This window comes from Lolium rigidum, chromosome 1 (genome assembly GCF_022539505.1).
Source record: "Lolium rigidum isolate FL_2022 chromosome 1, APGP_CSIRO_Lrig_0.1, whole genome shotgun sequence".
Classification (NCBI taxonomy): domain Eukaryota; kingdom Viridiplantae; phylum Streptophyta; class Magnoliopsida; order Poales; family Poaceae; genus Lolium; species Lolium rigidum.
Genome location: NC_061508.1, coordinates 38,554,056 through 38,564,918, shown reverse-complemented (window position 1 = coordinate 38,564,918; position 10,863 = coordinate 38,554,056). Strand labels below are relative to the sequence as shown.

The following is a 10,863-nucleotide window of genomic DNA, read 5'->3' as shown; positions in this document are numbered from 1 at the left end:
CGAGGAAAACTTGCCACTGTGCGCATCATACCTTCCTCTTGGGGTTCCCAACGGACGTGTACATCTACGCGCATCACTAAGAACGGAACCTTTCTTGAGAAAGAGTTTCTCACTAAAGAAGTGACTGGAAGAAAAGTAGAACTCGACGAGGTTACTGAACCTTCTCTCGTTGATCAGAGTAGCGCGGTACCGGAAGATGTTCCTGTGTCGCCTGCACCGGTAACAGAGGAAGCTAATGATAATGATCATGAAACTTCGAGCGAGGTAGCTACTGAACCTCGCAGGTCGACAAGGGAACGTACCACTCCTGATTGGTATGATCCTTGTCTAAATCTCATGATTGTGGACAACAATGATGAGGACCCTGCGACGTATGAAGAAGCGATGATGAGCCCGGATTCCAACAAATGGCAAGAAGCCATGAAATCCGAAATGGGATCCATGTATGATAACAAAGTATGGACTTTGGTAGATCTACCCGATAGCCGCAAGGCTGTTGAGAATAAATGGATCTTCAAGAGAAAAACAGATGCTTGACGGTAATGTTATCGTCTGCAGAAGCTCGACTTGTCGCAAAGGGTTTCCGACAAATTCAAGGTGTTGACTACAATGAGACTTTCTCACCTGTAGCGAAGCTAAAGTCTGTGAGGATTTTGTTAGCAATAGCTGCATTTTTCGATTATGAGATTTGGCAGATGGATGTCAAAACGGCGTTCCTTAATGGTGACATTGAGGAAGAGTTTTATATGGTACAACCCAAAGGTTTTGTCGATCCTAAAAATGCTGACATTGTATGCAAACTTTAGCGTTCCATTTATGGACTGAAGCAAGCATCCAGGAGTTGGAACCGGCGCTTTGATAAGGTGATCAAAGACTTCGGGTTTATACAGTGCCATGGAGAGGCCTGTATTTACAAGAAAGTGAGTGGGAGCTCTGTAGCATTCCTGATATTATATGTAGATGACATATTATTGATTGGGAATGATATAGAACTTTTAAGCAGTGTAAAAGGTTATTTGAATAAGTGTTTTTCAATGAAGGATCTAGGTGAAGCAGCGTACATTTTAGGCATCAAGATTTATAGAGATAGATCAAGACGCCTAATAGGGCTTTCACAGAGTACATACCTGGACAAGATTCTAAAGAAGTTTAGAATGGATGAAAGTAAGAAAGGATTCTTACCGATGTTGCCGGGTAAGGTCTTGAGTAAGACTCAAGGTCCAGCTACGGCAGAAAAAGAGAGAGGATGAATCGGATCCCCTATGTCTCGGCGAGTAGGCTCTATCATGTATGCCATGCTGTGTACTAGACCGGATATAGCACATGATGTTAGTTTGACTAGCAGATATCAAAGTGATCCAGGAATGGAACACTGGACATCGGTCAAGAATATCCTGAAGTACTTGAAAAGAACTAAGGATATATTTCTTTGTTATGGCGGTGACCAAGAGCTCGTTGTAACTAGTTACACCGACGCAAGTTCGAACACCGATCCTGATGACTCTAAGTCTCAGTCTGTTTATATTGAATGGTACTGCAGTAAGCTGGTGCAGCTCCAAGCAGTGCACGGTGGCGAAGTCTTCAACAAAATCGGAATACATAGCGGCTTCGGAGGCTTCATCGGAAGCGGTATGGATGAAGAGGTTCATTGTTGAGCTTGGTGTGGTTCCTAGTGCATTGGACCCACTAGTCATTTATTTTGACAACATGGGTGCCATCGCCAATGCACAAGAACAAGGGTCACACAAGAAGCTAAAGCATATCAAACTGCGTTTTCATTCAATTCGCGAGTACATCGAAGATGGAGAAGTAAAGATTTGCAAAGTACACACTGATTTGAATGTAGCAGATCCGTTGACTAAAGCTCTCCCTAGGGCAAAGCATGACCAACACCAGAATGCCATGGGTGTTAGGTACCTTACAATGTAATCTAGATTATTGACTCTAGTGAAAGTGGGAGACTATTGGAGATATGCCCAAGAGGCAATAATAAATTGGTTATTATATATCTTTGTGTTTATGATAAATGTTTATATACCATGCTATAATTGTATTAACCGAAACATTGATACATGTGTGTTATGTAAACAACAAGTAGTCCCTAGTAAGCCTCTTGTATAACTAGCTTGTTGATTAATAGATGATCATTGTTTCATGATCATGAACATTGGATGTTATTAATAACACGGTTATGTCATTATGAGAATGATGTAATGGACACACCCAAATAAGCGTAGCATAAGATCACATCATTAAGTTCATTTGCTATAAGCTTTCGATACATAGTTACCTAGTCCTTTCGACTATGAGATCATGTAAATCACTTATGCCGGAAGGGTACTTTGATTACATCAAACACCACTGCGTAAATGGGTGGTTATAAAGGTGGGATTAAGTATCCGGAAAGTATGAGTTGAGGCATATGGATCAACAGTGGGATTTGTCCATCCCGATGACGGATAGATATACTCTGGGCCCTCTCGGTGGAATGTCGTCTAAACTAGCTTGCAAGCATATGAATGATTCATAAGAGACCACATACCACGGTACGAGTAAAGAGTACTTTTCAGAGACGAGGTTGAACAAGATATCGTGATACCGATGATCAAACAACGGACAAGTAATATATCGCGTGACAAAGGGAATGGGTATCGTATGTAAATGGTTCAATCGATCACTAAGTCATCGTTGAATATGTGGGAGCTATTATGGATCTCCAGATCCCGCTATTGGTTATTGGTCGGAGAGAAGTCTCAACCATGTCTGCATAGTTCGCGAACCGTAGGGTGACACACTTAAGGTTTGATGTCGTTTGAGTAGATATGGAATATGGAATGGAGTTCGAAGTTTTTTTCGGAGTCTCGGATGGGATCCAGGACATCACGAGGAGTTCCGAATGGTCCGGAGAATAAGATTCATATATAGGAAGTCATATTCCAAGTTTGGAAATGATCTGGTGCATTTATGGCAGGTTCTAGAAGGTTCTAGAAAAGTCCGGAAGAAACGCACTATGGAAGAGGGACTCCACAAGCTTGGCCGTCCAACCCTAAGGGGAGGAGTCCCAGGTGGGCTCCACCAAAGGTGGCCGGCCACCCCACCTCAAGGAAAGGTGGGAGTCCCACCTTGAGTAGGACTCCCCCCTTTAGTAGGTTTCCCACTTTTGGGAGGTTTTGTTGTTGGGGTCTTATTCGAAGACTTGGACTACAACTCTTGGGGACTTCCACCTATATAATGAGGAGCCAAGGGGAGGGGCCGACCACACCAATCCCTCCTAGGACGCAGCCCCCAAGTGGTCGGCGCCCTAGCCCCCTCTCCCCAAACCCTAGCCGCCTCCTCCTCCACATACAACTCCCGCAGCGCATAGGCGAAGCCCTGCCGGAGTTCTCCACCACCACCGCCACCACGCCGTCGTGCTGCCGGGATTCCGAGGAGGATCTACTACTTACGCTGCCCGCTGGAACGGGGAGGAGGACGTCGTCTTCATCAACACCGTACGTGTGACCGAGTACGGAGGTGTTGCCCGATTGTGGCACCGTCAAGATCTTCTACGCGCTTTTGCAAGCGGCAAGTGATCGACTACATCCACCCCGAGATCTAATCTCGTTAAGCTTTGCGAATCTTCGATGGTTAGTCTCTTTATCTCCTTGTTGCTACCGTCTACTAGATTAGATCTTGGCATGTGTTTTCGTTCTTGCGGTAGGAAATTTTTTGTTTTCTATGCTACGAATCCCATCAGAGGGCTTTAGCGGTAGCCATGTGGTCTATCTATCTCTCCATGTATGATCTTTATATGATCATGAGCTTTGTAATCTAGTTGAATATGTAGATATTATGCTTCAACTATTGTGCTACTCAAGTGGTCTTATTATGTGATCTCCGGGGACACCTTGTCCAACGGTGTGAAGGTGACAGTGTGCACACCGTGTTTGCTTGTTAAGCTTAATTTATAGAAATACTTATGGATTGTGTTGACTAGGCAGTACCATCTTTGTATGCTCAAAGTGACAGCATGGGGTGTGCATAGATTGGGAATGCGAACTTTAAGGAATGCTTATGCAGCCCTACGCAATGAATTTGTGTTTATTATCAAACCGGAGAGTGGTTTAGAGTAGCATAGTGAAGTGATAATATCTATGTATTCAATTATGGTATCATTGTTGAGAGTGTCGACTAGTGAAAGTATGATCCCTAGGTCTCGTTTCCAAGCATCGAAACACCCTTTACAACCAGTCCTGCTACATGTTTGCTTGCTGCCATTTTTATTTCAGATTGTAATTACCACTCATAATCATCCATATTACTTGTATTTCACTATCTCTTCACCGAACTAGTGCACCTATACACCAAACAAGTGTATTGGGTGTGTTGGGGAGACAAGAGACATCTTGTATCTTAATTGTAGGGTTGCTTGATCTTTGACCTCTACCTCCCTGAGTTCGATAAACCTTGGGTGATCCACTTATGGGAAACTTGTTGTTGTTCTACAAACCTCTGCACTTGGAGGCCCAACACTGTCTACAAAAATAGAAGCATGCGTAGACATCACCTCCCACTATCTCCCCAAGCGCTCCATGGATGGTTCTACGGGTCGCGGTGGCGGTCGCAACCGCCGAGGCAGAGGCTCGGGTGCACGATCCCCATGCCCTGAACGCTCCACATCGACAGACTGCTTCCCCAAGTCGTCGTGCTCATCAAGGACGACCCTTTGGGTTCAAAATGGCTTCCAGAGAAATTCACGCAATATCTCGCCGGCTAGGAGCCGGCTAGCTTGCACTTGCGGGATGCCAGCTGCTACTTCTGTTGGTGGCCTGTCGAGGTGATGTTCGACACGGAAGGCCACATGTTCCTCCACACTGGATGGGATAAGTTTGCCTCCACCCTTGATCTCGAGGTCGGGTACTTGGTGAACTTCAAGTGGGAAGGCGACGACGAGCTCAGGGTGAAGGTGTTTGACAACACTTCGTGCCGTAGGCACTACCACAACAACAACAACAGTCCCGATCAGTAGGTTTCCGGATGTTCTTTCTTTGCAGCAAAAATGGTAATTGCCAATTTAAGCCACTAGGTTAGGTTTATGCATGTTCTTCCTCTACAGCGATGAAGGCGCCACCCTAATTTGGGTGACTGGGTGTTCTTTCTTCACTTCGAAGAAGGCGAGGGCCATAACCAGCCTTTTAGTATAGGTTTCATCGACATTTCAAAATTTTCAATTATGTAAAATGAAGCTTATGTAATATTTCTATCTCAAAATAAATCCTATGCAAATATCTATCTCAATAAAAATGTTTTATTTGTTTTGAGGGTTTCTTATTAAGGTTGCCGGTGTGTGCAACCGCTCCCCAAGCAGGTGTCGTCGCACCCCCCATAGCGCGGTGTCGGCACCCCTACTGGCGCCTTCTTTTTTTATGAAGGGATCTTTTTTTATTTAAAAGTTTTAAGCATTACATCCGGCCTCTGCACAACTAAGATGCACACAGCTATCCAAGAAGCTACCACACGTAAAGTGGGTACAAAAAGAAACAACATAAGATTGTAATAAACTAGGCTAAAGGAGCCGCAATCTTGCGATTATGGAGCCACCCATTTTGGGTAATAAATTCCTTCGCCATAACCTCCAACCATGTAGGCACCCCCGTAAATAGGTCGCGATCCTCCATGCGCTGAAGCACCGACCATGAGCGAAGTAAAGCCGTACATCGGTAGATAACCTACATAAGAGAAGAATCTTTATTATTAAAAATCTTGTCATTCCTACATAGCCAAAGCGACCATATAACTGCAATCCAATCGCTTCCACCCTAATACGAAACTTGTACTACCTCCGTTTCAAGGAATAAGGCGTCCTCGTTTTACGTGCTTTTTGTTTGACCAAGAATTACTTCAAATAGATAAACATTGTTTGTATGAAATTAATATCGTTAGAAAGTTCTTTTCAATACGAATTCAACGATACTAATTACATATAATATAATCAAGATTACGCCTGAACGTCATATTTGGTGGAGATGTTTGCGTCACCTTTGCTAAGTATCACCTATATGACGTACAAGGATACCGTTCTCGAAGGGTGGTTCTCCGCAACCATTTATCACCCCAGAACTTTATCCCCGATCCATCCCTTATGGAGAAAGAATCATATGGGAAAAAGTGTTTTTTAGTAGCCATGTACCAGCCTAAAAATGAGAGTCTCGAGGTTTCCATCTAACCTAAGAACGCTTTCGAGCCAACATACATTCTCCGCAACAATTGTTGACATACACCATCCCCGGTTAATAACCTAGCCAACCATTTTTAAAGCAAGGTTGTGTTTTTAACCTCTAGATCATAGACACCAAGTCCACCTTGATCTTTAAGACAACAAATAACATTCCACTTTGTCAACCGATATTTCTTATTTTCACCATATCCTTACCAAAAGAATCTAGACCGTGAATAGTCTAATCTATGCGAAACTCCTTTAGGCAGCTGAAAGAGAGAAATCATATGCAGTACCATGTTTGTGAGTACTGAACTAATGAGGACTAATCTTCCATCTGGAGATAGTAATTTTCCTTTCCAATTACTGAGATGTTTCTGCAGTCTTTACTCGACGACTTTCCATACGATTCTTTTTCCATAAGATTCTTTAGTGTGTTCAATAATAATACTCCCTCCGTCCTATGAAACTTGTCTCAGATTTATCTAAATTTGAACATATCTACATACTAGATAGTGTCTAACTACATTCAAATTTAATACAACTTTTGTGTGGGACGGAGGGAGTAGCAAGTATATCTCTATTTAAAACGCGCCCCATGAAGATGCTAGACTGCTTTGTTCATGTAAGTTAGATGCCTCGATTGTGAACCCTTGAATGTTTCAAAATGTTGGTTTGAGATCTAGACTGCTTGGAAATATTGGTTTTAAACATTGTTTGAATTCTTGAATTTAATGTATGCTTGACTGCTAGATTGCTTGAATGTTTGCAGGCAGTATAGCAACTTTAAAAATGCCTAAGAAAATATTCAGCGGCACCAAAATTAAAAGCCTAAAAAAGTAATTGGAGGCATCCTCTAAAAGTGCCGGCAAAAAGTTGGGATGACATTTTTGAAAAAGTGCCAACAAAGAGATTTCGCGGCATTTTTAAAAAAGTGTCGGCAAAAAGATTCCGTGTCATCTTCAAAAAGTACCGGCAAAAAGATCCCGCGGCATCTTCAAAAGTGTCAAAAATAGTAAATAATGGCATTTCTGGAAGTGCCTGAAAAAATAATTAAAAACATTTTTTAAAAAGCAATCTCGACCGAAGCAAATACAACATTTTTTTTTGCCTCCAAAAACTATTGCCGACATTTTTGGTTGAATAGGCTGCACTTAAAAAGTGCCGGTAATCTAGGTGCGTACTGAGTAGCAATTTTATCTCTAGAACGCGCCCCGTGGAGATGCTGTCAGCGGTGACAGTTTGGTGTCAATCTCATTTGGCCTCGGTACCATCCCTGCTACTAGCAGCTAGGCCTAGCTTTGACAAGCAACAACTGGACGCACCCAAATTCTGATCGTCTTCTACAGATCCGACAAACGCAACAACTGAAAATCCTAGAAAGACGTCGTCAACCACACATCACCTGACCAGTGAATCTGGTGGCTGGTGCCATGCCGGCACCGGCAAGGATGGCAGCAAGCATTCGTCGCATTCAGAACCTGGTCTTCTTTTAAGGCAGGCCCAAAAGGCTTCGCCGAACGCATCGATCAGTGCATCCCTATCTCGTACCAGTCCGAGGCAGCCGGCCATGGGTCACCAAGGAGCATCAAACGGCATGGGGGGCGACGACATCGGCAGCGCCGCTAAGGCGCACTTCGTGCTGGTCCCGCTGATGTACCAGGGCCACGTGATCCCGGCGGTGGACACCGCGATGCTGCTGGCCACACACGGCGCGCTCGCCAGCGTCGTGGCCACGCCGTACAACGCCGCGCGCATCCGCCCGACGATCGACTTCGCTCGGCGGTCCGGCCTGCCCATCCGGCTCGTCGAGCTCCCGCTCGACTGCGCCGCGGTGGGCCTGCCCGAGGGTGCCGACGACGTCGACAAGATCCCGCCGGCGCTCCACACGAACTACTTCGACGCGCTGGCGCTCCTCGCGGCGCCGCTGGAGCGCCACCTCCGCGAGCACCCGCCGTACCCGACGTGCATCGTGTCCGACTTCTGCCACTCCTGGACCGTGGGTGTCGCGGCGAACCTGAAGGTTCCCCGCCTCAGCTTGTACAGCATGTGTGCCTTCTGCCTCCTGTGCCAGCACAACGTGGAGAGGTTCAACTCGTACGAAGGCGTGGCCGATGACAACGAGCCGGTGGTCGTGCCGGGGCTGGAGAAGAGGATCGAGGTGACGAGGGCGCAAGCCCCTGGCTTCTTCCGGGCACCCGGGTTCGACCACCTAGCTGACGCCATCGAGTGCGCGCGGGCCAAGGCGGACGGCGTCGTCATGAACTCCTTCCTGGAGATGGAGCCGGAGTACGTGGCCGGGTACGCGGCCGCCAGGAACATGAAGGTGTGGACCATCGGCCCGGTCTCGCTCTACCACCGGTACGCTGCGACGCTGGCAGCGAGAGGGAACACGACCACCGCCATCGCTGCGGACGAGTGCATCCGGTGGCTGGATGGGAAGGAGCCCAGCAGCGTCGCGTACGTCAGCTTCGGGAGCATCGTGCATGCTGATCCGAAGCAGGTCATGGAGCTGGGGCTCGGGCTGGAGGCGTCCGGCCACCCGTTCATCTGGGTCCTCAAGAACCCGGATTACTACGGCGAGGCGGTGCGCGAGTTCCTGGGGGACCTCGAGGAGCGCGTCGCCGGGCGCGGCATGCTGATCAAAGGCTGGTCGCCGCAGGTGCTGATCCTGAACCACGCGGCGGTGGGCGGCTTCGTGACGCACTGCGGCTGGAACTCCACGCTGGAGGCGATCGCGGCCGGGCTGCCGGTGGTGACGTGGCCGCACTTCTCCGACCAGTTCTTGAACGAGAAGCTGGCCGTGGAGGTGCTGGGGATCGGCGTGAGCATCGGGGTCAAGGAGCCGTTGGTGTGGCGGATAGATAACAAAGAGATCGTGGTGGGGAGAGAGGTGGTGGAGGCGGCGGTCAGGAGCATCATGGATGGAGGAGATGAGGGGGAGGGCAGGAGGCGGAAGGCACTCGCGCTCTCGGAGAAGGCGAGGGCGGCGGTGCAAGAGGGCGGGTCGTCACTTGCTAATTTGCTTGATTTGATCAAGCGTTTCGAGGTGGACGCAGGAGGTTGCACGACTGAGTGAGTATCAAAGAGCGCCGAGAAAATTGAAAAATACCATTATAGTTTGGGCCAGGGCTTTATAATCCCACCATTTTACAAAACTTCATAAAAAAACAAGGCCAGTGCTAGTCATCAGGCGGCTGTAAAAGAGCCACAAATCAGCCTCCTTGTGGACCGTTAGACTAAGGTAAGTGAGCGAATTCTGCACGTTCGATCGCGTGATACAAAAACAGTGCGTATGTAACAATTATTTTCATAATATGTAACATCAGTCCCAATATTTTCATTTAGTCGAAAAAATTTGGTACGATTTTTTTTTGCGAATGGTACAAAATATCCCGAATGTAACATTTCTCTTCGTGTATGTAACATTTCAAAAAATACAGCATTATTATACAACATTCTCTGTGATGCATCTAACATTTTTGTCTAACTTATCCACCATTACATGATACATGTAACGTTGGTGCAATTTTCTGTATCGTACATAAAAAATAGATGTATCATTTTGCTCAGGTTTACACCACAAAACTTATACACGTATGTATCAGAATGTGGCACCATATGTAACATCGAAGGAATCTCAACAAAATCGACCTTCACAGCCACCACGGCTGATTCGAGCTTGCCGGCGCGGGACGAGCTCGAGGAGAACGCGTCTATCGCGACTGGGAGAGACAGGCCACTGGTTGGGGACACGATCGTGCGACCAGAGGGGCACACCCGTAGAGATGCTTGCTAGATGGAAGCGCGGGTGACGGCACACATCCATAGGGGAGCCACTGGATGGAGCTGAGGTCAGAGAAGATCGGCCATGAAGGCACGGGCAAAGGACATGCATCTGGAGGGGAGCCGTCGAAGGGAGGTGTGGCCGAAGTAGAGCCACCGGTGGGAGGTGCAGCTAGAGGCCCCGGTCAGGGGCAGGAAACACGATGGAGGAGGAAGGTCGGGTGGGAAGGTGGTCAGCGGCCCATTGGCGTCTGTTTTTGTTGCGGAGGAAGATCCACAAAAATGTCGTGGGAAGAATTGTTTTTGTCGCGGAGGAAGATCCACAGTTGGAGCGGACGTGGTTGTAAGTTGTAACCGGCTGATGCTACAATCAATGGAAGGCAAGACGGGCCCCACCCTCCTCTCCCCCACCATTAAATCTGGGCCGGCTGGCCCCTCTCCCTCCCTTCTCCGGCGATAGCCGGCGTCGTGGTGGGTGAGGGTCCCTTCCCCTGTACAGTTGTAGCTAGATTTTGGCGTTTTATGCTTGGAGTTGGCTCTATGCTAGGTTGTCAGAGCTTGCTGCTTCCGCACTTGAGCTGCGGGTGGTGGTTTCCAGCGATGCTCTTCTTGGTCGTGGCAGCGAGGTGCTGCGAGCGGCCGGCGGGAGCAGCGTCGGTGTCTCTGTTAATAAGCTCGTGTTTCGGCGGATTTGAAGGCTGCGGTCGCGTTTCAAATCCTACTCCTTCTGCTCGTCATGGAGGCGAGGGCACCTGGGCACATGCTGTTCGTGGCTGCTGCAGGTCGGATCCGCATCAGGGAGCGTGAGGCTTCTCTTCGCGGGAGTTTATCCTCGGTGGCGCTGCAGTCGCAACCGTCTCCAATGGTCGAAGGGCGACCAC

At 47.7% G+C, this 10,863-nt stretch overlaps 1 protein-coding gene across 1 annotated transcript; it reads left to right on the top strand.

Moving 5' to 3' along the window:
- The first annotated feature begins 7,734 nt into the window (after positions 1-7,734).
- LOC124671412 (UDP-glycosyltransferase 73C6-like) lies at positions 7,735-9,543 on the top strand. The gene has a single exon (XM_047207788.1). It carries the CDS (start codon positions 7,767-7,769, stop codon positions 9,273-9,275), a length of 1,509 nt encoding a protein of 502 aa, XP_047063744.1. The 5' UTR covers positions 7,735-7,766; the 3' UTR covers positions 9,276-9,543.
- The last annotated feature ends 1,320 nt before the right edge of the window (positions 9,544-10,863 follow it).